This window comes from Babylonia areolata, chromosome 18 (genome assembly GCF_041734735.1).
Source record: "Babylonia areolata isolate BAREFJ2019XMU chromosome 18, ASM4173473v1, whole genome shotgun sequence".
Lineage (NCBI taxonomy): Eukaryota > Metazoa > Mollusca > Gastropoda > Neogastropoda > Buccinidae > Babylonia > Babylonia areolata.
In genome coordinates, this window is record NC_134893.1 from 2548954 (window position 1) to 2570280 (window position 21327).

Sequence of the window (21327 nt, forward strand, 5' to 3'; positions counted from 1 at the left end):
TAGTCTTAAACGGTAGCGTGTCCCTTTGTTTTAAACGGTAGTTTATTATAAATTTAAACGGTAGTTTATTATAAAATGAAAAACAAAAACAACAACGATGGCTGAGTGCGCTTTTTCTTGAAGTCGTACCAACCTACCATTTCATTGCCGCTGTGAGCACCAAGCACCATTCTCATTCATTCACCCCCAGGTTTTACAGGTCTGTTTAATCACGTTTCTCCTGTACGCTTCTTAGTTGTTTATTTCCTCTCTCTCTCTCTTTAATTTTTTTATATATCTTATTTTTTTTTTTTTTTTTTTTTTTTTTTAGTCATCGTGATGCCCACTTTCTTTGTCTTGCCGTATGTCAAAGGTACAATAGCGTGAATACAGTCAGTCCAACTCACGGTTGTAATCGAGACAAACGTATAATTATTCTATGTGTTAGAAAGTCTATCAATTTATGAATACTTTGAACAAATCATGATTTGTGGCAAAAAGATCAAAGATTATAAGTTGAGGAGTGATGAACGTCCTTGTCGGTGTGTGTGTGTGTGTGATCGAGTTTGTAGTTTGTATGGAACCGAACCTAAACTTGACCAAACAAAACATGACCTCGGCCGGGAAACAGATCTGGCCTCAGTGGTGGGACACAGACCGAGCATGTTGGGGGAAAACAGACGGAGATCTATCCTGCACGAACAGAGACTTGGCCGGGAAACACCGACTGTGGATACATGAGAGATGGGGATGAAGAAATAACGCTGAGAAAGGTATAAATTACCAACAGCCGCCGGGAATCAGTAAACCTGCGGCATGCCTGTACATAGCTCCCTATAAATTGTATTTTCCACACTATAATCTCAAGTGCACCACTAAGCATGCTGCCGTCTATTCGTCTGTCAGTTGTTTTTTTTGTCAATTGGTCTGACTTGCAGGATGGATTTCATAAATCTTGTCACACTCTGCCGTAATTTGTATTGAAGGATATATAACTCAACTATGATCTATCTGGGCAGTAAACTGTGACAAAATTCAATGATCTGACAACTGTGAAACGGGATATTTCCAATCATCAACAGGAACGATCGCATCAAACACTGACGTAGGAGCCGTGTGCTTACACTTCTAGAGTACATAATGTGACTACAACGGATAGTGATCGAGCGGCCGGCGAAAGGAGGCCCACCACTTTACCCTGCGGCAGACCTGTACATTGAGAGAGAGAGAGAGAGAGAGAGAGAGAGCGAGCCGAAGAGCAGTTATATTTCACACCAGTTAATCTTTCAGTGAGTCATAGGCTACATATTCCGCCATGACTGAAATAAATGATGACATGGCACAGCGATTAATGCGCGTGGCACAGGGCGGTATCAAGGCAGGATGCTAATTAGACTAATATGTAGAAAAGCTGTGACGTGTTCATCAGTGACAATATACCAGGGCTCCGCAATGTGGGCCGGTGCCGCCTACGTGTAGTGCTTGTACAACAGACGAAAACTGATAATGTGTGTTTCGAATGTGTCATATAGCTCACGACGTCAGCACAGCTTGAGCCGGGGCCAAATGATTGCCTTCAGATATGCTATAGTTTTGTGCTCCCTGTCTCCCTCTCTTCTCAGTGTCCCTGTGATAAGAATGACAACAACCTGATGGGAATACAGGACACTCAGCTGGCTCTCTGTGTCCATGCAGTGTGGAGCTCAGGGCGGTTTCATCGGCCGTCCATAATAATTAATATAATAATTAATAATTGATATAATAATTAATATACAAAGCATTGCAAACTGACCCAACAGTCAGTCGGCCGCGCGCAGCCGGTCAACAAAGATGTCATTTTACGCCGATACTGAGTGCGTGCAGCTGTACACAAATCGGCCGGCACTGACTGACTCGTGACGTGCATCATGATGTCAGCTGCCGGCGGGCGATGCACAGACATGTCACACACACACACACACACACACATTGATAATTGTCTAATTTTGTTTTGTCCGACGCCCGCCGGCCTCAGTGATGCAGTTCCAGTGTCTCTTTATGAGACAATAAAGGAAACAGCCATATCTTCTTTCTGTCTCTCTCCGTGTCTCTGTCTCTCTCTCTAATGACGCACGCGCGCCTTGGCGGCCCCGTGAACTGCAATGTTATATCAGAAGTATAGTACCTAAGCCGTAGTGGGTGAATAAAAGGCCAGCTCCGCCTTTGGCAGACTCAACAACAGGCTGTGGAACAACAAAGGCATCAGGCTCAGCACCAAAATCAAAACCTACAGAGCTGTTGTGCTGACCACCTTGTACTGGTGTGAAACATGGACGACGTATCGCCGTCAGATTCAACAACTTGAGCAGTTCCACCAGAGATGCCTACGAAAGATCCTCGGCATAAAGTGACAAGACAGGGTCTCCAACCTCCAGGTCCTAGAGAGGAGTGGCCTGCCCAGCATCGAAAGCTTGCTGACCCAGTGCCAGCTACGCCGGCTGGACACTGGGACACGTTGTCCGCATGACAGACAGCAGGATCTCGAAGATGCTATTGTATGGCCAGCCGGCTGAAGGAAGGCCACCGCGAACTTGGAACTCGGACCCTGCAAGTGCTTCAAGGACACCTTGAAGACAAACCTCAAACTTCCTGTGACATAGACATCGCTTCCTGGGAAACTGCTGCCCTTGACCGCTTTCGCTGGAGGATGCTGTGCTCTACCGTGTACTGAGTGGCATCATGATAAAGACGTTTGAAAACAAGAGAACGCTGGCCATTAAGGAGAAGCGTGAGCGAAGCCGGGAAGCAGGGCTCAACTGACTTCTGGAGACGTTTTCCCGCTTGCAACACCTGTGGGAAGTGCTGCGCATCCCGAATAGGCCTCTTCTCCCATGTGAGGACACACACCGACAGATAAACCACGGCCTGCCTCAGTTCCTACTCATCAGTCCGTCGGTCCGCCGGACGGGAGACTGACTCCATCATCTCATGCAATCTTGCTCACAAGCCAGTTTTCTTTGTATTTCCATCATGGTGACATCGTAAAACTTTGTATTTCTATTGTACAATTGTTGTTGCTGTTTTGTTTTTTTAAACTCAAGCTATCTTGTCGACCACGAGCCAATTTTCCTTGCATCATTGACTGATGAGTCCGACGGGAGACTCGATCCATCATCATCAATAATCACAGTTACAGCTGATGTTTTTAAAGCTCAGTATATGTGAAATGCTTTTTTTGAAAAATTTCGTTTATTGCTCCTGTTTAATCAAGTGAATGTTTAATGTTGTTCCGCGCACACTGACGGGCGTGTATGTATGTGTGTACTGATTGTCTGCCGGGTTGTGTTTCTGCACCTGATGCAATTTATCTGTGAGATAATTAAATTATTCTTATCTTAATTTAATCAGTGTGCAGTATAGTATGTTATGTTCACAATCATTATTATTCAAAATAATGTTTGTTTGTTTTTTGTTTTTGTTTTCTTACATTTGGAAAAATTGCCTGCGATGTGTGGTATGAATGTACGAAACAGTGTATGTGATATTCAGTTTACATCTGCCTTCGTTATAATTCTAATAACTGTTGTTGTTGTTTTACTTGTCTATGTTGTGATAATGCACCTGATCAAATTTCTCTAATTGGAGATAATAAAGTTATTCTTATCTTAGCTTATCTTTTGTTTTTACAATTCATTTTGTGTGCTTTGCGAATAAAAGGGAGATAATTATTGCAGTGTTTAACAAGAATTAGTTGTATCCCTTGTTGGAGGGTTTGTTTGCGTGGGATTGAGCTCGGTGCAAATGTAGCGAAAGATTTCGTGAAGGTGGAGCGTATGCCACAATTGCCAAGTCGATGCGTGACATGCCTTGGACAGTGTTTGCCTATTACGACCACACCCCTCCCCATCATTTAAGGGAAGCCACTGTTTAGAAGTGTGGAATCTGCACAGAACTCTTCAGCGAGAGAGATGGGTTGGTGATTCATCGAGAGCAGACTGCGAGTGCAGTTTCCCCCATGCCGTCGACTAACCGTCTTTGGTGCACTGCCGTTTGTCGTGCAGTGCACAAACGAAAACGGCGGCAATGGCCACAGGTACATCATACAACATCTTCCAGATGCAAGGTTTTAACGTTGCCGTGATTTACTGTCTCCAATTTCGACTGGCGGTGAATGCCTGCAACAGGTACAGTTGTGAAAGATGTGATGTCTGGTGTAGTAAATAAAGCAAAAAGCCCACTATGTAATCTATAAAAAGAACCATGTGGCATGCAGACAGACTGTTTTGCACAGATGCAGTCTTTCAGTGTGAGTGGTCCAGTGAAGCCTCAACGTGTACGTTATGAGGCTCAAAATATCGATCCTTGTATCGTGATTTATCGTAACGAACATATATGCCGTGGCAAAGAAAAGGAATAGAAGACTTCTGTCAAGCAAATGATGCTTGTCAGTTTAAACAAACGTATCAAAATTGCCAGGGTGACATTGTTAAGTTGATATTATGGGTGTAACATGTTCGTGATATTGCTATTGCACTGCACAGCGACAGATTAAATAAAGAGATTACAAAGTCCACGTACAGGTGATTGTTGTGGCTGCTGGCAGGTTTAGCGATTGTATTGTGCTGAATTTGTTTCAGTTTCATTTCAGTTCTGTTTTGAAAGATTCTTCCTTATGGCAGAGAAGAGGCCTATATTTTTAGGCACACTGATCTGCTCAACCTTCATCATTTGAGGACATTTTACACACAAGAGTACACACACACACACACACACACACACACACACACACACACACACACACACACACATATGTACACACAGCTTTTGTCAAGTAAATCAGGATGACTACATAGGTATCTGACATACCAGTTAGAAACGAAAGTTTGTCTGATATCAAATTAACTGGTTTCTTGTATGGTTTCTTAACTGGTTTCTTTAAATTATGTTTCCAGATGTGGTGTTGATTTTCTCCCCAAATGGGTAAAGCTAAAGGGGATGGGGTACATCTGGTTCATAACACCTGCAAATCAAAAAACAAAACACCTTCTGCGAGGTGATTTAATTCACGTGCAGGAAATATCCTCTCAAATGTTATAGCAAATCATTTCATGTTTTTGTTTTCTTATACTTTTTCTGTTCCTTCTGTCATCTCTTTCATTCATTTCTTTCTTTCTGTCATCTCTTTCTTTTTATCTCCTGTTTCTGACATTCTGCCCTTAATGTTTCCCAGTCACCACCCTCTCTCTTTTTGTGTCTCTTTGTAAATTCTTGTTGTGAAATTGTTGAAGGAATGGTTTGACACCAGCAGCATGATAAAACTACAGTTCTTTTCCTTTTCAACACAACTAACCAAAGGTAGTAATGTGCTGTGAGAACAAATAGAAGATACTGACATTCCACAGGCTGATCCCATGCAGTGTTGTGAATTACATATCAGTATGTGAGTGTGCTGTTTGTAAATCTATAGATGCTACCCCTCATCCCCACCCCCACCCCCTCCCCCAACCTCCCCCCCCAAAAAAAAGAAAGAAAAAGACTGGTTTTTGACTGGTTTAGTTTTTAGATGGCTGCCAGGGTATAATATAAAGATGGATTTTTTAAAAAGTCGTCAAAGTCAAACCAATGTGATACATAAACCAGTTTACCTTTTTTGAATTATAAATTATAATTTAACTTAGCAGAGGCTCAGACATGATACTTTTGATAGAGGAGATAAAATAGAGGAAGTTTAAGGTGTCGCAGCTTGCAGACTGATCCATATATATATATATATATTATATAGATATATATATAGATATATATGCTACACCACATTTCACTGATAAAGGGAAGCAGATGCCACACCTTTCCATAAATCCGACACGATCATCAGGCCTTGAAATGGGGTGAATAGGAGGGTGGTTAAACAGATTGCTCTTTGTGTCCAGTAGGTATAAAATGTGAGTGATGTGTTATTTTTGGTTTTTCCACTAATTTGAACATTCTGAGAAAGCAAGTGACTTGACAGTATGGCACACGCATACACACACACACACACACACACACACACAATGTTGTGTTTATGGTGCTCATGTGCATTGTGTGTGTGTGTGTCCATGGATCAACAAAAGACCAGACAAAATCATAAAAAGTCCAGGAAAGAAAAAAAGTGAATACATAGGTGCATTTATGTTTTCCAATTAGGTATGCTTATGCACATCATGTACAGACACACAAACACACACAGAGACACACACATAGACGTGCACGCACACACACACACACACACACACAATGTGTGAATGGTGCTCATGTGCATGTGCATTTGTGTGTGTGCATGTGTCATTGTATGTGTCTGTGTCTGTGTATGGTGTGGATATGTGTGTTTGTGTTTGTGTGTGTGTTTCCATGGATCAACAAAAGACCAGCTAAAATCCTAACAAGGTCAAGATAGAAGAAAGAGGTGAATACATAGGTGTATTTATGTTTTCAAATTGGGTACACACACACACACACACACACACACACACACACACAATGTTGTGTATATGGTGCTCATGTGCATGTGCATTTGTGTGTGTGCATGTGTGTGTCTGTGTAAGATGTGTATATGTATACCTCTGTATGTGTGTATATGTATGTATGTATGTATGTATGTATGTATGTATGTGTGTGTGTGTGTGCGCGCGCGCGTGTGTGTGTGTGTGTGTGTGTGTCCATTGGTCAACGGAAGACCGGCCAAAATCATAGCAAGATCAAGACATAAAAAAGAAAAGTGAACACACAGATGTAGTCATGTTTTCCAATGAGGCAGAACCATGAAGAAGTTCTATAAATGCAAGACAGCACTGGAGATAACCTCCCTGCTACCTGTATCTGACTCACGCATCCAGTCAGGGCCAAGGAGAAAGAAAAAAAAAAAAGCCCCACACATAAGTTCAGGCAGCAAGCAGCATATCTGTTAGGCCAGTAGTGTTACCCAGGTTCCTTCACGGAGAGTGTAAAGTGATACAGCAGCACACAGCACGTTCCCCCTTTCCCTGCCCCTGCTGCACCTGGGGAGGGAGAGGTGGTTCTGCCTGGTTGCACTGATAAGATAAGGTTGCTCTAGCTCTTCAACTTGTCCTACTTCAGGGTTCACACACTGTGCCACTGGCTTTGAACTGTTTACTGATTGGTGAATATTGGGGAAAGGTGTGGGGTGTGGGATTCTGGAACTACAGGTCAAGTCAGGGGAGGATGACTGTTCAGGTTATCTGTATATCTTTCTGTCATTTTGAGGCTCTCAGTCTGTTTCTGTCTCTGTATGTGTGCGCTTCTCTTTGAGTCTATGTGTCTGTCTCTGTATGTGTGTGCTTCTCTTTGAGTCTGTCTCTCTGTCCGTCTCTCATTCTGTGCATGAATGTGTGTGTGTGTGTGTGTGTGTGTGTGTGTGTGTGTGTGTGTGTGTACACATGAGAGAGAGGGGGAGAGAGAGAGTCACTTTTTTAGTTTTTAGTTTTATTTGTTTGCTCGCAAGTGTGAGTGGTTTTGACCTTAGAATCTAGTGTTTTTTAATGGCTGAGTGTCTGTGTCATTGCTCTTCAGAAATAGGGGATGACTGGCTGATTAGCAATTTCTGTAGAAGGCTTATCAAAATGATACTTAGAGCTTTGATACACACAGATCTTTCTCGCTCTGAGTCTCTTTCTGTCTCTCTGTCTCTCTGTCTCTCTCTCTCTCTATTATTATTATTATTATTATTATTATTATATATATATATATATATATATATATGAATTATATGTGAAGATAGGTGTTGTTTGAGCAGATTCTACAGGTAGTTCATTTAATCTTATTGAAAATGAAAATCTAAGCATGACTGTTACATCTTTATTTGATTTGGATGATATTCACACGGAAATAACATTCTTAAGTACTAAGACCCAGTGTTCATTAGTGATGTTTTTACTTAAATTAGAAACATTTTTAGTTGGAAATTATTATTACTTGTTATTGTTTGACCAGGTTGTTGAGTTTGGATGCATCTCATAAACAATTTTATCTGTGATCATTAAGATTTTTTTCTTTTATAATACCCAATTTCAAAAACACATAGAAAGGTAAACATACATGCTGTCATTGGAATAAGAAACAACAACTTGATGAAAAAAAATCATGCACAATTTTTTCTTTGTACGTTTGTCATTGTACCAGTATATTCCTGATGTCATCCAATTCAAAACAAATGTCCAGTCTTGATACTTGGTGGAAGCGTTTTGCGTTGAAAAAAAATGCTTGTTTTCTGGCATTGTGTCAGTCGATGGAGGTGAAATTGCTCCAAGATAGTACGGCTGTTTATTGGTTTTTTTGTTTTTTAATTTTTTTTATTTTTATCAGGACATATTAAGTGTATGAGTCTAAGAATATTATGTATGATAAAAAAAAAATTGAATATATACATGGGATAGTCACCTAGACTGTCCTGTGAGGTACTGTGCATGCCTTCAGAGGCATTCCGTTTTGCTGTCTTAATCAGTATTATGATAGAAAAAAAAAAGAAAGGAACAGCAAGGGTTCAGGTTGATTGTAGAATTTTACATTATCCTTCAGACACTTTCATATAAGCACAATATTTTTCAATGTGATTCACTCTCTTGGTTTTGTTTATCTCTCACAATAATTATATTTCTTTCTTCTTTTCTTTGGATATAATTTTATAAGCTGCAAGAGGAAATGATTAGTCTCAACACTTATACACTGGACGTTAAAAACTTGCAAAGCAGAAAGGATTGTGAATAATCATTAGTGTTGCCAAGATGTCAGTTTCAACATTCTTCTGGTATCATTCTCTGTTGCAGGACCTGATGTGAACAGGTACCATGGGGGGCTGTTACTCCAGTGATAGTGAGACAGCCGTCATGTCTCCACGGCATAAACTGCCGGCTGACAGGTGGCCTGGGCATGGGGAGAAAGGCCTGCAGTATGCACCTTTAACTAATGGAGACTCTCAGCACCAAGAGGATCAGATCCTTGAGGAAGGTATCACACCTCTCACTGCAAACACCCCTCCGCCAGCAGCTGATTTGCAGCATTTGCCTGAAAATGTTGAGAAAGCTACAGGGGTAGCTCCCTCAGACAGTGGCATTGAAAGCATCGGCCCTGTCACTGAGGATCCTAACTGTGAGCCTCTTGGGAAGAAAGACCTCAGCCTCTGCAGGTCATGCCACAACAAACTGAAAAGACTCAGCCGTGGATCATGTCAGCAGTGTGGTCAGTTTCAGCTGGACACGTCTGAGCTTTCGCTGCTGGTCCCTGGCAACACATACTGCATGTGCAGTGGTCACCGGCAAGCTGGACAACAGTCTGCCTGCCTGAGACATGGCACTGGAAGTCCTGTTTCTTACTCCCCCAAGAGACACTCAGACATTCCCACCAGGCTGCTGAAATCCAACCTGAAGAAACAAGGACAGGAGAGGGGGGAAGGCAAGCATGTGAGGATGTCCTGGAAATCAGCAGACAGCCTGGACCTGCACACCTCTATGTACACATGCATGGACCGCGCAAAGAGCGAGGCTTCGGACGTTTTCGGCGATGACGTCAGTTTTCGAGCCCCCTTAGCACAGTTTGATTCTGTGGAGAACCAGCTGGATACAGAGAACGTGGACCATGAGGATGGTGATGTCTTCTTCACCAGCAGAATGAGTATTTACAGTGAGATCCTGGAACTGGCGGACAGCATTTGCCACTGTGATTTCTCCAGCGCTCAGTTGGGAGACTCCCACGTCCCCAGCATTAGTGTGACTGAAAGTCCAAATAGCCCGGATGCGCAGGCAAGGCAGCCACCTTTATCCAGGTCAACACCAACTAGACTTCCAGCTTTCAGTGAACAGGTGTGTTCAGACACTTTGCCAGAAGATGATGAAGACAGCGGACATGGCATGTCCAAGTCTGAAGGTCATTTGGGGTCATCCTCAGACTGCGAGACAGAAGGTGCTGAGGAGATTTTGGAAGATGGCAGTGTGGCTTTGTGTTCATCGTCAGTTGGGTGAGGAACCAGTCAGGGTCATTTTGTATTTTCAACTCACACACACACACATGCTTGCATGTACACATTTAACAAATGTGTAAATTTTTTATTGTGATTTGATATGAGCTGAAATCATAAATAAGACTTTAAAATTGTTACCATGTGTGAGCAAAGTGAATCCATGCAGACATAGATCCTATTTTGTTGGTCAGTACATTATGTACACATGCATGTCTGTTTATATGTGCATGTATGTGGTGAGTATGTTTGTGTGTAATTTAGAGAGAGAGAGTGTGTGTGTGAGTGCATGTGGTAAACATTGGAATTGGCATTTTCTCAGCAACTGCGAGTAGACTCTAGAGCGTGTGTTTAGCATCCAGTTTCCATCAAACATGTTACAGTTAGTGGCCACACCTAGAACACAAACTGTTCAGAAATTCAAGATAACATTTCAAAGGTCAGTGTCACAACATGGCATAATGAATACAGGTGGGGTTTTTTGTTGTTGTTTTTTTGTTTTTGTTTGGTTAGGTTGTAGAGAGCTTGAGCTTAGCATTCAGTCTTCATCAAATTTTGTACAGTGATTAGTCATAGTCATGATAGTGAGAGCAGAAATCTTGAAGGTCAGTGTCAGGGGTCATAGGTCAAAGTCAGAGTTTGGCAGGAAAGAACTTGGAGAAACCTTAAATGTATAATTGATACACATTGATAGAGCTTGTGTTTATAAGTTCAATTAAAAAAAAAAAAATCAAACTGGGTACTTTTATTAGCTAATGCCTGAACTGGCTAAAGACGCCACATTTTTTAATTATTATTTTTAAAATCAAATTTGCTTCATTAATTGGTTATAACTTAAAGTTTAACATTCAATCTGTGGGAAGGTTAAAAAGGTTGAAAATCAAAGGTCAGCGCCTTAGAAGCTTGCTTTTTTAAATGTCCTGCTTGGAAGCAGGTACTTTGTTCAGTAATGCCCATTGATAAAATTGTGTTATTTCTATAGGTACATAAAGTGGGTATTGTTCATGAATCTGTTGTAACCCCTTAAGTGCCCCAGGATGGAAATTTCCATCTGCATCATTATAGGAATTTTCCAGTAGAAAAATCATTGAATTCATGTGAAATTGTCTTAATTTGATAGGGTGCTGATTTTCCTTTCAGAAAAGTGTAGTTACGTACTTTCTTTTAGTTGTTTGCATGTTTGATTATTACTCTCCTTGACCAAAATATTCCTTGGCAAACAGTTGTCGTAGAGCTATTAAGCTTAGTTCTGAAAGGCCTCTTTTGTTTCTTTTTCTAGGTATGCAGCGGTTAACGTGTTGGAGAAGCTGTCCCATGAATGTGAAGCAGTGATGTGTCCAGTGTCTTTGGTGGTGAAGGGACGCCATCTGGTGATGATGGATGCCAAGACCTACTCACAGCTGTTGAGTGATCTGCGGGGGCTGAAGCAGCAGCTGCTGTACCTGTCACAGATTTTACAGGTACTGTGATTATTCACAAAGTTTACAGGTACTGTAATTATCACAAATTTTACAGGTACTGTGATTATCACAGATTTTACAGGTACTGTGATTATTCACAAAGTTTACAGGTACTGTAATTATCACAAATTTTACAGGTACTTTGATTATCACAGATTTTACAGGTACTGTGATTATCACAAATGTTACAGGTACTGTGTACTGTGATTATCACAGATTTTACAGGTACTGTGATTATCACAAATGTTACAGGTACTGTGATTATCACAAATGTTACAGGTACTTTGATTATCACAAATTTTACAGGTACTTTGTGATATTTACAGGTACTTTGATTATCACAAATTTTACAGGTACTGTGATTATCACAAATTTTACAGGTACTGTGATTATCACAAATTTTACAGGTACTTTGATTATCACAAATTTTACAGGTACTGTGATTATCACAAATTTTACAGGTACTTTGATTATCACAAATTTTACAGGTACTTTGATTATTTTAGGGGGGGAAGGAGAGTTAGGACTGGTTGCTGTTTTCTGTAAAGGGATCAACATATTTGACTGAACTGCATCAAGATAGTGCTTTGATTGTTAAACTACAAAGACAACTTATATATGTGAGTATATCCTTTTGACTAAGAACTTGGGCACTCAGCAAGCATATTCTACTGGGGATCATCGACAGTTACTGTCCTGTACAGATTGACATTCTTGCGTCATGAGTGCTTTTTGTTTGTTCAAGAAATGATCTTCTCTCAATTCAGAAGTGTTTTTAAAAAGATTTTGGACTGACAGCATTATGTTTTGATTCAGAATGAGCTTTTTTTTTTCTTTTGTTAAGATTTTTTTTTGTCTGTATTAAATGGCCCAAGCCATGTAGGAAGTTATCCATGTGTACAAATTTTGTTCAGGAACAGGAGTAAGGCAGACAGATGCATTGTATTGTAGTGTATGGTAGTGTATTGTATTGTGTTACATTTTGTCTCAGCAGTTTTCTCTGTGTGATGTTTGGACTGCTGTCCCCAGGAAAAGCTGGTCACTACAGTGCAGCACCGCCCATTGAATCCCCTTGTTGTCTGCCTGCAAATGTAACTTGGTTTGGTATCAAAGTGGATTGTTATACAGGTTTTTGACAGGGACAACCTTTTTGTCGCCATGAGTTCTTCTACTTACGCTAAGTACATGCTACACAGGACCTTGCTTTACTGTCTTATCTGAATGACTAGCCTCCAGACCACCATTCAAGGTGTGGTGGAGGGAGAGAAATACTAGCGAGTGTGGGATTTGAACTAGTGCACTAAGACTATCTCACTTCCTATGTGGATGCTTTACCTCCAGGCAACACACTTCACTATATTATACACAGACTCAAAAGTTTAACTTGGATAAATGTTTATTTTGTTTTCCTCAAGTACTGTGCACAGATGCAGATACTACATGTAAACGCACATCCATTTGCACCCACAAATGTAGGTACTCACTCTCATAAAAATGCTCATCTGCATGTACATGCATGCACACAATACACACACAATCATGCATGCACGCTTGTAGTCACGCATGCGCACACACACATACACACAAATTTTTCTTTAAAAAACCAAGGACAGTGGAATTTGCTCCATACCATACATACTTACCTAAATGAAAATCATTTCAGGAAGAGGAGAGAACCATTGCTGTGCCAGCAGTCACCGCCGCACAGAACTGAGGAAGTTCAGTCAACCCGCCCTGTCATCTGGTAAAGCTTTCCAGTTCTGTGTTCATCAGTTGTTATGCAGTGTTGTTCTCCACTTGTGAAACTTAAGCCATTTGAACAGAGTTCTAAATGCACTCGGGGAAAAGTCTTTAATGTTTATTGTTAAATCAAATTAAAAAAAATATATATATATTGATTTTAGCAAAAGAAAATGATTGATTGACTGTGGTGTTTCACCTCCATTTTTAATCTGAAATCCTCCATGGCTTGATTTTTGTCTTCTTGACCAAAAGCCCAAGTATTTTTTTTTAAACATAGTGGAGGATGAAAGAGAGTTAGATTCTGTCTTGTCCCATTGAATATTATCCCCTTTTTTTCACTTTTGATTTTCCAGACAGATGGCTTTGGCTAAGAGATTAAAATGTGTGCCAGTCACTGCCAATGAAAAACATAGCTCTCTTCCTTAAGTTCACATCCCAAATTATTCACTGTTTGTTGTATACCTGATGATGTTCACAAAGATTGTTTGAAATATAGAGGAGATAGATGTTTTGTGTCAACTAGAACAAAAGAATTAAATAGATATGAATAGAAAAATAATTGCTTCCATATTTGAGACCTTTTTTTCTTATTGTGGTGGCTTGAAGAAGAGAAAAGTGCTATCAAGAGGTTCCCAATATTAATTTTGAATAAGGATACATTATCGCATAATTTCTGTATGTCCGAAGGTGTTGCTGTTTTCTGTGCCTTGTTCTGGTCAGTTGCTGAAATAAGATGATGTGAATTCACATTCAGAAGCATTAGGACAGGTTTACAAGAGCACAACACATTGTATGTTTGAGACCTTATAGATAGACTGGTTGGGGGTCTGTTTGTGTGTGTCTTTCAGTTTGTTTTCTGAATTAGTGTTATTGATGTGGGTGGGTTTTTTTTTTTTGTGTGTGTGTGTGTCTGTTTTCTGACTTTAGTGTTACTGATATGGACTGTTTGTGTGTGTGTGTGTGTCTGTTTTCTGACTTTAGTGTTACTGATATGGACTGTTTGTGTGTGTGTGTTTGTCTGTTTTCTGAATTTAGTGTTACTGATATGGACTGTTTGTGTGTGTGTGCTTTTTTGTCTGTTTTCTGAATTTAGTGTTACTGATATGGACTGTTTGTGTGTGTGTGCTTTTTTGTCTGTTTTCTGAATTTAGTGTTACTGGTATGGACTGTTTGTGTGTGTGTTTTTTTGTCTGTTTTCTGAATTTAGTGTTACTGATATGGACTGTTTGTGTGTGTGTGTGTCTGTTTTCTGAATTTAGTGTTACTGGTATGGACTGTTTGTGTGTGTGTGTTTTCTGAATTTAGTGTTACTGATATGGACTGTTTGTGTGTGTTTTTGTTTGTTTTCTGACTTTAGTGTTACTGATTTGGACTGTTTGTGTGTGTGTGTGTGTGTGTGTGTGTGTGTGTGTGTTTTCTGAATTTAGTGTTACTGATATGGACTGTTTGTGTTTGTGTGTGTCTGTTTTCTGACTTTAGTGTTACTGGTATGGACTGTTTGTGTGTGTGCTTTTTTGTTTGTTTTCTGAATTTAGGGAGACTATTTGTGTGGGGTTTTTTTTTGTTTGTTTTCTAATTCAAGTGTTACTGATAAGGACTGTTTATTTTTGTGCTTTTTTGTTTGTTTTCTGAATTTAGTGTTACTGATGGAGGCTATTTGTGTGTTTTTTTTGTTTGTTTTCTGAATTTAGTGTAACTGATGGAGGATATTTGTGTGTTTTTTTGTTTGTTTTCTGAATTTAGTGTAACTGATGGAGGCTATTTGTGTGTTTTTTTGTTTGTTTTCTGAATTTAGTGTTACTGATGGAGGCTATTTGTGTGTTTTTTTTGTTTGTTTTCTGAATTTAGTGTAACTGATGGAGGCTATTTGTGTGTTTTTTTGTTTGTTTTCTGAATTTAGTGTGGACTGTTTGTGTTTGCATTTCTGTTTCTTTGCTGAATGAAGTGTTTCAGTAATATGACTGGTAGTATTTATTCCTGATTTTCATGAACGCGGAAAGCAATATTTTGTTGTTTGTTTTTTCCAGGGAGATGAGGAACATGTCTAAATGGCACGTCATCTGGCAATATGGATAGTATGTGTGTGAATCTGACTTTTGCTTTCTTATATTCTTTAGTTTATCCTCTGTGTGTGGTTATGTTTGTGTGAGCATGTGTATGTGTGTATGTGCATGTGTGTTTACATGCATGTGTGTGTGTGTGTGTGTTTTAGAGAGAGGTCATACGTTTAGTGGATAAAGGTACTTTGGCTTCCTGCGGTGACAGAGCAATAAAACAAAACCACATTTTTTGTGCTTGCATCTTTCGTAGTTTTGAATGTCATCTGCTCCTTTTTCTGTTCTTTGAATGGGGAATGGGCAGAATAATTATAGATAAAACAAACTTGAAAAAGAAAATTGAGTGCAAGATTTGAATATGTGTTTGAATATTTGTTGACTGCTTTTCAGAGAGATCAGAGGATAAGTCACACTGGCTTACTGTACTTTGCAAGGACAGTAATCAAACAGCAGTTCACTTTCGTCGTTTGAATTTAAGTTTGATAATAATTATGATAATAACATTAATTTAATTCAAGTAGCACCTTTCCATCTGAAACATGCTCAGTTGCACTGTACAATGTAGTAACTGTTGTTTAAAATGGATGGATTTAAACACTGAAACGAAAACCTTTGATACATAACCCAGTGCAGACATCCAACCAGACACTCCAACACTAAGTTATGTTCAAAAAGTCAGATACATAACCCCACACAGACCTCCAACCAGACACTCCAACACTAAGTTATGTTACAAAAAGTTAGATACATAACCCCACACAGATGTCAGACCAGACACTCCGACAATAAGTTATGTTACAAAAAGTCAGATACATAACCCCACACAGACCTCCAACCAGACACTCCAACACTAAGTTATGTTACAAAAAGTCAGATACATAACCCCACACAGACGTCCAACCAGACACTCCAACACTAAGTTATCTTACAAAAAGTCAGATACATAACCCCACACAGACCTCCAACCAGACACTCCAACACTAAGTTATCTTACAAAAAGTCAGATACATAACCCCACACAGACCTCCAACCAGACACTCCAACACTAAGTTATCTTACAAAAAGTCAGATACATAACCCCACACAGACCTCCAACCAGACACTCCAACACTAAGTTATCTTACAAAAAGTCAGATACATAACACCACACAGACGTCAGACCAGACACTCCAAACAATAACTTTTGTTCATACACGAACAAAATCATCACAGCACTCATCATACATATCATACACCACAATATCCAAATAATGCACATATCATATTACAATACTTTAATCCCATATCACACTACATTGAACTAATCTGAACAAGATGGCTGTTGTCTAGTAGCCGGTAATGATAAAAGGCTGTTTCTTTGCTCCGTGTCTCTCTTGTTTTCTCTTCATGTGGTATTTTCCAACATGAAGTGTGTCTTTGTACACAAATAAGTTATGTGCATCCTCTCATTTAAACTTTTTTTTCCTCTGTGTGTGTGTGTGTGCTTGTGTAATATGCTTTGTTTTCCTTGAGGGCTGGTTGTAGAAAAGTAATTGTGCTTACTCCGCTTCCCTTACAAAAGAAAACTTTGTTTCATTCATTTTCTCTCTCTCCCTCTCTCTCTCTCCCTCTCTCTCTCTCTCCCCCCTCTTTCTCTGTGACTCTTGTGTTGTAGATTCTGTCAGAACGTGTGGTGGTTATTTAATGACAGTATTGATTATGAAATTCTGTTTGTTCCCCTTTTAAAATGGGTAAGTGGCCTCAAATGAATAGAATCATCAGAGTCCCTCTCTCTGTCTCTCTCTGTCTCTCTCTCTCTCTCCATCTTTTGGAGTACACAGCCTTTAGAAAAAGATAAGCAGTCTCCAGTCCTGCAGGTGTGGCTTGGATATCTTGTGATAAGTAATGTTAGTGGCTAGAAATTAAAACTCATTGAGGTAATTATGTCAGAGGTTTAAAGATTGTGTCATAGAGATTATTTTTGGTTATTGATGTTTGTTAACAAATGATGCAAATAACTTTGATGAGGGCATTTTTATATCAGTCTGTTTTCAATCAGTATTAAGCATCATAACCTTACATATACCGGTTCCAGTGGAATGCAGGAATACAATTTGCTTTGAAATTTTACATCCTTGTTTTTCTGTTTTGTTTGTCATTCAGTGCTCGCTGATATTTAGTGTTCATTGTTTGTTAATATTTGTCTGAACCATGGAGTTTCAATTATAGTTTGTTGTCCATTGTGTGAATATTCTAGTGTTGATTGTGTCTTGTCTGAACTGTAGAATTTTAAGTACAGTATTTTAGAGGAACCTGCTTTATGATCTCAGTCACTGGTTTGAAATGATTTTGCTTATCACCTGGAAAAGATGTCATACTCACATTGTTGCTTGTATATTTTGTTGTTGTTGTTGTTGTTGTTGTGTACCAGTATTAGAATAGCAATAAAACTGTTGGATTGACTGTTTTATCAGGAAATATAATTGATTTCCTTTGCAATTTCGTCATTCTTTTTTTGTTGAGCTAAACGTTGTTGTTGTGCTAACGTTGTGAGGTAAGTTGAGTGCCATGTCATTGATATCTCCTTTGCTCCTTTCTCCTGAACGGGTACACACTTTATGCACAGTGGGATAAGTCACTGGCTATCTCTCTTCTTCTTTCCCTTGTTTTCTCTGATATAAAGAAAGAGAGAGAGAGATATCAAATATTTTGAGTTTCATGTCTTTTAGGTTACATTGGTCTGCAGTGTTTTGCTTGTTTTTTAACCACCACCACCACCACCACCACCACCACCACCCCCCCACACACACACACAAAAGAAAGCAACAACAACAAAAAACAAACTGAGAGTGGTTTATTGTTAACAGAAACATTTTAAAAGATTTTTTTTTTTAAATTGTACATTTTAGAGGACATTTTGAAGATAAAAGTTTGGCATTTGATGAATAAAAGAAAAAAGAAAGAAAAACAAGTGCCTGTAAATACAGAATGAAGAGGAAAAGATGGAAATTGTGTTGAATTATGAGAGAAATGTCTGAATATGAATAAGTCACAGCTATGCATATATATATATGTGTATATATATATATATATATGTTTGTTTCTAACGAAATTTTTCTTCCATGATAAGATGTTCCTTGAGGCACTTGTGATGGATTTGAGGAAGTGCTCTCAGGATCCAAATTTACTGATGTACCTTACAGAAAGGTAGGATGCCAAGGCTGTTGTAGTCAACAGTTTAGGTTGGCAAGGTCAGTGACAACAGAAGATGAAGTGTCTTTACAAACTGATGACAATGTCTGTACGATGATTAATGATTGACATATATGAAGATGTTGCAGAGTTGTGTCTTCTGCAAAGTGGTTTGCATGTGCACGCACACATGAACACAAGTACACACGCACACATGGTAATGTACACACAATGCATGCACACTTGAACACATGCACAACATACACGCCTACACATGCACACACTCATTCATGCACACATGTATTCATAGAACTTGCAGCTTGTCTATGCAGTGAGACAGTGACTTCAAGATCTATGGCTTTCTCTGTGTCTCACATGCACTTACACACTCTGCTCACATGCAACCATGTACATGAATAAGTGCACGTGCATGCACACACACACAAACACACACACACACATGTAGTCTGTCAATCACTGTTTCAGTCTCATGCATGCAAACATTTGCGCATGTGTGCACACGCACACGCACACACACACTCTCTCTCTTTCTCTCTCTCTCTGTTCTGTGAAATGAGAAAAAAGGTGTACCTGTGTATTTGATCGATTCATTTTTAGCATGTCATTATTTCTAATGAGTAATATCATTAATTATGTCTCTTACGAACTGGAATGTGTCAGTTGTGGTGATCATGTTTGATCATTTCCTTTTTCTTTGCGGATGTCATTGTGGTTGTGTCAAGATGAATTTTTGTGCTCAGATTCAGTTGTGAAGAAATAAAATTACATGTCAGTCCTTAATTTTTTTTCTCCCCAACTTGGTGATATGTTGACTGGTTCTCCCAACAGAACTGCAAAAACTGTCATTCAGGAGATATCTGTGTTGACTGTTCAAGATTTAAAATGGATAGAATAAAAGGCTGATTTAAGTGAGCATGAATCAACTGTTTTTTCTTGTTACCAATTCAGAAACATTGTCCACAATTATATTCAATTATTAAGCCAACCCCGAATCACTTCATGTGCAGTTACCCAGTATAAAAGTAGACTAATAATTGTGGATAGGATAACAAGGGCCAAGTTCGTTTTGATTCTAAAGCAGAACAGTAATTGTGGATGGGGTAGCAAGGGTCTAGTCTTTATGATTCTATCATTAGCCAGTGATGACAGATGTAGCAAGGGTCTAGTCTTTATGATTCTGTCATTAGCCAGTGATGACAGATGTAGCAAGGGTCTAGTCTTTATGATTCTGTCATTAGCCAGTGATGACAGAGGTAGCAAGGGTCTAGTCTTTATGATTCTATTATTAGCCAGTGATGACAGATGTAGCAAGGGTCTAGTCTTTATGATTCTATTATTAGCCAGTGATGACAGATGTAGCAAGGGTCTAGTCTTTATGATTCTGTCATTAGCCAGTGATGACAGATGTAGCAAGGGTCTAGTCTTTATGATTCTATCATTAGCCAGTGATGACAGATGTAGCAAGGGTCTAGTCTTTATGATTCTATCATTAGCCAGTGATGACAGATGTAGCAAGGGTCTAGTCTTTATGATTCTGTCATTAGCCAGTGATGACAGATGGAGGTGGGGTTTTGTTGTTGTTTTTTTGACAGATGGAGGTTTTGTTGTTTTTGTTGTTTTTTTTTTTTGGCGTTTGTACACATGCTTGTATGCAGTAGTTTGCAGCAGTTGATGATACTGTATGGTGAAGTCCCAAATGAATGAAATACAGACATTGTGGGTGGGAAGGTAAGGAAAAAAAAAGGATGGTGCTGTGTTTCCACAAGTGTGAATATTGCCTGGCTTTGTTGTAATCTTTGGTTTGCTATGCATTTTTGTGATGTGATTGCCTTCAAGAGCTGCCTTTCTTCACTGCCTGACAACCATCACCTCTAGTCAGGGCTGGTCCTGTGTGCTGTTCTGGTTTGATCTTAGTCCTGTGATGGAGAAGATGACATTTCCTTCACTGCCTGACAACCATCACCTCTAGTCAGGGCTGGTCTGTGTGCTGTTCTGGTTTGATCTTAGTCCTGTGATGGAGAAGATGACATTTCCTTCACTGTTACCTTTTTTGTGTTGATGTGCCAAATGCTATTTTTTTCAACATGATCACTACATCAGTGACTAGCAGTGGTAAAAACCAAGAATAGGATCCAGGAGTTTGATACTGTGTGAGATGTTGGATTATGATTCCTCACTCCTGAACTCCCCCCCCCCCCCAACCCCCCTCCCAGCCCCACCCCTCAGTCCTCCGCCCAAACTGCCCTTCCAGATGGGCATACCTGTGACGTGGTCATGCGTGCGACATGCTGTGCTGCAGGTAAAAGTATGTACACCACCTTCAGCACTGGGCAGAATCAATGTCCGTGAAAACTGATATCACTGATCTCAGATGTACAGCTTTGTGCAGTGCACGTTAAATGAATCAGAAGGAATGTGGAGTGTGTTTATAAATGCAGGCTGAACTTGGTTTCCTGCGTCACTCTTTAGGTTGAAGGGAATGAAGTGGTTTATAAATGCAGGCTGAACTTGGTTTCCTACATCACTCTTTAGGTTGAAGGGAATGGAGTGGTTTATAAATGCAGGCTGAACTGGGTTTCCTACATCACTCTTTAGGTTGAAGGGAATGGAGTGTGTTTATAAATGCAGGTTGAACTGGGTTTCCTACATCACTCTTTAGGTTGAAGGGAATGGAGTGTGTTTATAAATGCAGGTTGAACTGGGTTTCCTACATCACTCTTTAGGTTGAAGGGAATGGAGTGTGTTTATAAATGTAGGTTGAACTGGGTTTCCTCCGTCACTCTTTAGGTTGAAGGGAATGGAGTGGTTTATAAATGCAGGCTGAACTTGGTTTCCTACATCACTCTTTAGGTTGAAGGGAATGGAGTGTGTTTATAAATGCAGGTTGAACTTGGTTTCCTACGTCACTCTT

General features: G+C 39.7%; 1 protein-coding gene across 1 annotated transcript; it reads left to right on the forward strand.

Moving 5' to 3' along the window:
* Nucleotides 1-1929: 1929 nt before the first annotated feature.
* Nucleotides 1930-20020, forward strand: LOC143292362 (uncharacterized). The gene is made up of 5 exons (XM_076602558.1): nucleotides 1930-4142; nucleotides 8778-9964; nucleotides 11244-11424; nucleotides 13088-13168; nucleotides 15195-20020. Exons 2-4 carry the CDS (start codon nucleotides 8799-8801, stop codon nucleotides 13136-13138), a joined length of 1398 nt encoding a protein of 465 aa, XP_076458673.1. The 5' UTR covers nucleotides 1930-4142; nucleotides 8778-8798; the 3' UTR covers nucleotides 13139-13168; nucleotides 15195-20020.
* Nucleotides 20021-21327: the final 1307 nt, after the last annotated feature.

Coding starts and splice junctions, on each gene's coding strand:
- LOC143292362 (XM_076602558.1), top strand. CDS start 8,799: ATGGGGGGCTGTTACTCCAGTGATAGTGAGACAGCCGTCATGTCTCCA. Junction 9,965..11,243: donor TTGTGTTCATCGTCAGTTGG/GTGAGGAACCAG, acceptor TTCTTTTTCTAG/GTATGCAGCGGTTAACGTGT. Junction 11,425..13,087: donor ACCTGTCACAGATTTTACAG/GTACTGTGATTA, acceptor AAATCATTTCAG/GAAGAGGAGAGAACCATTGC.